Source organism: Lontra canadensis, unplaced genomic scaffold, assembly GCF_010015895.1.
Source record: "Lontra canadensis isolate GAN:19392208 unplaced genomic scaffold, GSC_riverotter_1.0 scaffold139, whole genome shotgun sequence".
Lineage (NCBI taxonomy): Eukaryota > Metazoa > Chordata > Mammalia > Carnivora > Mustelidae > Lontra > Lontra canadensis.
Window position 1 is genome coordinate 2442158 of NW_022631133.1, and position 6000 is coordinate 2448157.

General features: G+C 43.9%; 1 protein-coding gene across 1 annotated transcript in view; it reads right to left on the minus strand.

The window, feature by feature from the left end:
* Positions 1 to 4335, minus strand: part of SGCZ (sarcoglycan zeta) — a 1078905-nt gene extending 1074570 nt beyond the window's left edge. The window contains exon 1 of the mRNA XM_032843404.1: positions 4062 to 4335. Coding sequence (XP_032699295.1) covers positions 4062 to 4100 — 39 coding nt within the window. The 5' untranslated portion in view covers positions 4101 to 4335. The remainder of the gene's footprint in view (positions 1 to 4061) is intronic.
* Positions 4336 to 6000: the final 1665 nt, after the last annotated feature.

Genomic DNA, 6000 nt, shown 5'->3' on the forward strand with positions numbered 1-6000 from the left:
AAGTTTCAAGTTCTTGGTAAATGAAATGTTATTTATATTAAAGAGATAAAATTAAGTAACAGTGACTGGACCACATTTAATTAACTCAAACTAGTACAATTATATTTATTGAAAACTTGTTTTCTGCATCTCAAGATGAACTATACAGTTTATAATTTTTGCACATTATAAAATGATAATTAAGAAAATATTCCGGAAGCATACTGTTTGTATTCTGCAAGCAATGGAGAAATTCCATTTTAACGTCTAGCCAGTCATCCCATTAAAGGAACAATCCTGACAAATAAATAAATTAAAGCTGGGATCAAATACGACTGCAAAAATTATACTGTATTCCTTATGTGTTTTATGTTTTTGATCTCAAAGCAAATTACAGTTATCTACAAATATATGCTTAGCATCTGAAAACATAATTTCTTGAAACTCCTATTTCAAAAGCTAAGTAAAAAATCACCAGTGTCTTATGTATTACTTAAACATAGTCATTTATTCCATCTAATGTTTCTTATAAATACTAAAAAAGCAAATTTATAAGTGTCAGCTCCAAAAACTACTAGTGCATACGATATGTTGTTTAAAAGAGGGCAACTATAGAGCTAACATAAAAGTGAAAGCTACTATCTTAAATACCTAATTACGAAAATTCCTAACTCAGAGATATTCCAGGATATCAAATATCCAGAGATATTTGATTTCTCAAATATCAATATTCATTAACACCCACATTTCCAAAGCAGTAACCTGTATTGGGTTGTCTGATGTTGCTTCTTCTTTAAAACAAACACCAGGGCAAAATCCAGAGTAAAGTTTATACATTTATTGCAGGAACAGCTAGAGATCAAAGGGAAAAGAACAGACCAAAAGTCTTTGGATGAGAACTCTGTAGCTTTTCAACACTGATCAGTTCCATCAGGAGCTTGTGTGCAGAATAGAAGATGAAACATCCTACCTTCATTAGCAAGTTTTATACATAGAACTATATTTTAGTTTTCTACCAGTAAATCTTTTAATGTGCATATTATGTTTAGTTTTATGATAATGATAGCAATGGCATAACACCTAATTACTGGAGTTTATCTTTGGTTTGAAAACTTGCAAGAGAACACTACTGAACAGCATATAAAAAGATTAACGTCCACACAGCATAGCAAAAAATATATATTCTTTGCTAAAAATCTCATAAGTAGAAAATAGTTTACTACCAAAAAAAAAAGACTTAAAAATTAGCAAAGTCTTCCTTTCCTAAAAGTTGAGGGAAGCAGTTTCACCTAATAATGGCAGTAATGATCTAAAACTAAGCTTAATGTTATTCTCATAGTATTGTGCACATTATTTATTTATCAAATCCCAGTCAACATTTTCTTTTCATGTATTTAAGATATCACAAAAAGTAAAGTTTTATATGGATGTACTTTAACATAAGCAACCTTGGACCACAGCAAGGAATGTCAACATGCAAATAATGTAAAAAAGAAGAACCCCCAACTTTTATCACCCCCTCTGTCCACTGACCACCATAGGGGTCTCCTTCAGTAAAAAACTACCAGAAAACAACTTCAACTGGAATGCTCTAAAAAACCCAGGCCAATGGATTCTGCTGGTAAGGAGTCCAGACACGTTATTTCACATGTAGTACACCCACCTAGAAAGTGTATATATTCCCGAATGTGTTTCAAAGCCTCCGTGTTCCAGACGCGCAGTCAAACCTGACAACACAAATGTACACCCAAACTGGAGGGTCTCAAACATTTCCGAATAAGGGTTGACTACATTTCCTCTTTTGCTAGTTCTCATAATTGCTCATCAACCTCAACAGATCTTTGCTTTGAACATTCCTTCATTCCTTCTTTTTTTCCCCCAGTCATTGCGAATATACCTCCTCCCACCCAAGCTCTTCCATTTTCTACCCTATGCTGCTCGGCTGCAAAGTGTATCACACTCTGGCTGTGAGAATTTCTGAGTTCATGAGTAGTAGTTTTGAGGTTAACTGGGATCTTCCACTAAACTAGACAGAAGCTTCCAGAGTAGGTGTACTCCTTTGCTGATTTAAACAATTTCGTGGTGCCAAGATTCGGGGAGGGGGTAGGGGCTAAGCCAGTAAAACACTAATGAGGTGTCATTGAAAATGATCACCCCAAACCATTTTCTCTCCATTTCTCTTAAGAAGCTCTCCTCTGTGCCATACCCAATATCTAACAAAAAAATAAATCTGGATGACTGTGCCTCTGCATGAGATAACACACTACAAACATTCATTTGCTTCCTTTTGCATCTCAAATAAAGCCTCCTCCTCTCTCAGGAGACTGGGATGCTTGGGAAAAGCTGCAAGGAATCTTTTCAAACACAAAGGCAATGTATTCTGTCTTGGTATAGTACAGAAATAATAGAGCTTTCTTCTAGGTGAAGCTCTATTGACTGTGACCTTGGTCCTATCCCAGAAACTTGTTGTTCCCCAACTTTAACTGGAGAAGCAAATATGCCTCCTCCCTGCTTTGCTTTTTTTTCAACAAAACCACAGTTTTAAATGAAGTGGTATCTAAGTTCTGACAATCCCGCCCCACTCAGTCTTTACAGTCTGTGGCAGGGCAGATGCCACAAAGCACAGCCACAGTTGTGTCCCTCCTTCCTTTTCCTTCTATGCCATTTGGAAGCACCAGATCTGGGGTCCACATTTCAGGAGCCACATTCTGGCCTCCTGGCTTGGACGTGCTCCATGGCCAGGGCAGACAGCTGGCTGAGGACAGCCTTTTGCCCTCTACAGGGGATTTCTCCAGCCCTCTCTTCTTACAGGGCAAATCCATTTTCCGTGACATTTCCAAGCAAACCTCTACTAGTCAAGTTTCCCCAGCGGGTAGGAGTGTCTAAAAGTCCTCACCTAAACGGAGTCCTTCGAAAATGAATCTCTAGTAAATAAAATAAAATAAACCAACCTCTGAACCAAAACAGTAGAGTGTAGAACATGCGTGGGGGTAAAAAAGCGTGGAGAATAAAAAGAAAAAATTCTCCAAGCTTCGCCCCCTTTCCCGCTTTCTCATTTACAGTGAGCGGGACGTTCAAATTATTTTGTAGTTTGTTGATATTTTAAGGGTTTGTTGTTTTTTGTGTTTTTTTTGTCTTTATTTGGTCTTTTTTAAAAACGGCACTGCAGGCAGCAGTGCCCACAGGCAGAGGGGCAAACTCAGCCAGGATGCCCCCTGCCAGTCATCTCCGCGCGGCCCAGAGGGGGATCCCGGAGGGAGGAGCAGGTGCGGAGAGGGTCCTCGCCTACACTGCGGGTCCGTGGGGGCGCGGCTCCGGCCCGGGCAGTGCTCGGCTCCACAGCGGGGGAGGGCCACCTGGAGCCTCCGCAGGTGCCACCCGCCCCCCTCCCCGCTCCCCAGACCCGCTTGGCCGCCAGATGCCTGGGGCAGGCGCGGTCTTTGCGCTGGCGTAGCTGGGGCAGCCGGAGAACCTCTCCGGTCCCCGCCACGAGTTCGCGCCCGGGGCAGTGCAACTGTAGCTGAGACCGCCTCAGGGGTCGTGGCAGAAAGGGTCTCAGTAAGTACTGGAATGAAAACAAGCCGTGGCCACCGACGCCTCAGTAGCCGGCATCTCCGAGCGGAAACAAGCTGTTCCCCGCGGCGGGCGGGCGGGGGACGAGGAGGCAAAGTGGCGGCGCAGCTCGGGCAACTTTGCCGGGCAGCCAGGTGACAGCGGGCACAGACCACTGCCGCCGCTTCCCCGGCGAGGCTGCCGAGCCCTGGGCGCCCGGTCTTGAGCCCGGAGCGCTGCTGCAACTCCCCCGGAGGAGGACCGGGCGACTGTTGCCGCGAGCGGGAGGCAGGCAGGGAGCCCAGCCCCAGAGTGCGAGCCGAACCCCAGAGAGCCGCCCTCCATGTCCTCGGCCCTCGGAGGGGCGCCTGAGCCCGGGTGCGCTGCACCCCAAATGCCCACTCGCCGTCCCAAGGGGCCACCAACTATTCTAGCGGTGCAAGGAAGAGGCAGCGGAAGAAAGGGAGGAGAGCAAGAGAGCGGACGAGCGCGAGAAAGCCGGACCGACGCCCGCCGGGAGGGTCACGTACCTTTAGCTCCTCGATGTCCAGGTTTGTTGATCTGTCCATGGAGCGAAACTAAAGGAAGTGGAGAGAAACCGGGCAAGTTGAACCAAAAAACAATCTAGTCTTTTAGTTTCCAGCCTAAACTCAGCTTTATCCTCCTCCAAGCCCTGGCAGCTTCTCTCAGTCTCATTCTCCGTGATCGCGCCGCCTCCACCGGTTAAAAATAATAAAAATAAATAAATAATAATTATAATTCAGTTTGTTTTACTTCCTGAAAGATTTAGTGACAGGTGATCTTTACCGCGGTGCAACACAGCCCCAGTCGAATCAAGCAGGCGGTGGGGGGTGGGGGGGGGAAGATCCCCTCTATTTAAGATTATTTCTTCTTCTGCAATAAGCTTAGAAACCAGCGAATTGCTGCATCCCAAGAAAAAAAGCTGCTTCCCTGGACAGCATCATGCGGCAAATTTCAAGCAAATGTGTTCAAACTGAAGAGAAGAGTATATGATAAAAGCCTTCCTCCGCCAGGCTTACTCTGGTAGCTAATTTAGCACACTGTGAGTCCCAAGCAGTGATCAATTTCCCTGGCAAGATAACCAAATCCCCGAAGTCGTGCATGGACTTAAAAACGTCTTGCAGCTAAGAGGTATTCTCTCAATGGAGAAAAGAAGATAATAAAGTCTGAAGGGAACGATCTCCTTTGAAGGTTATGCTAAAAAGAGTTGAGAGAATAGGACGGGGGATCCTACAGAGGAGAGAAAAGAGGGGGAGAGAGAGAGAAAGCCAGAAAGAGAGAGGAAAATTCTCCTCCTGCTTTGCTGTTTTACTGGCCTTCACCACCAGGTGACTGACTTCACTTCTCTCTTCCCACAGCCAGCGCTAAGGGGATTTCTCTCATCTGTCAAAAAGCAACATTTCCTCTCCAGACAAATACTGGGCCGCTGGGTCTTAAAGACAGCCCTCTGCCTGGAATCCAGTAGGTGACAAGCATTTTAATTCATTTCACGTGTTGCCTCATCTCATTGCTGTAGAGCTGGGAGGAGCACACATGGGTGGTTCATTCACGTGTATTCACTTTACCTCTCTGCTGCTTGCAGTGTCAGAGGGCTTGAGAAAGACTTTCAAAGAAAGTGACAAATAGAAGTAAAATTTCTGCTGCTGATGCTTCTTACCATAAACAGTCCTTTACTGGAAAACTATTCTTTAAATAGATGCTGAGAGGTCAGTACACTTAACTTGTAAGGTGTAGATCTGGCATCAAGACTTTTTTTTTTTTTTTCCCCATTTAAATGTCCTTTAGTGTAAAAGCTTGACCACTGAAGGGATTTTATTATGGCTCATAAACTAGTGAAATCTAAAAATGTGTTCAGGTTCAGAAAAAGTGCTGAATAAAATAATTACCTTTGTTTTTATTTTTTTTTAATTTTTTTTTATTTAAGTGTGCATCATCTAGTCTCTTGGCCTCCTTCTCTAACTGCATCTTTGTCTCCCTCTCTGGCTCTGCTTCAGCCACATGGTCTCCCTCCACCTGCCATTTCTTCTGCCAGGGGCTCTTTAACCCCAGCTCTCATCCCTCAGTCAGGACAGCTCTCTCTCCCTCTTTGCAAGTTTAACCCTCACGTGTCAGACTCAGGTTGCCTCTGGAGAGAGGATTTTCCTCAAATGAGTTGCTCAGATACTCCCCCTTCCTCTGTTGTCTTTTCATAGTTGTCATGTCATTTTATCATTATTTAGTGTATGCATTTGTTATCTGTTTGTCTGACTCTTCCAGAAGACTATAAGCTCTGGCGGGCAAGTTTTATCTTTCTTATTCACCAATATGTCCTAAGGGTCTAGCATATAACTACACAAATATGCCTAGAACAGATAAATGTGGGTTGGAAGAATCTTTTATAGTTATTATTCCAGTACCTAGAGACCTCCATGACTTCCTCCCCACTCAACGCACAAATACCAATTATCC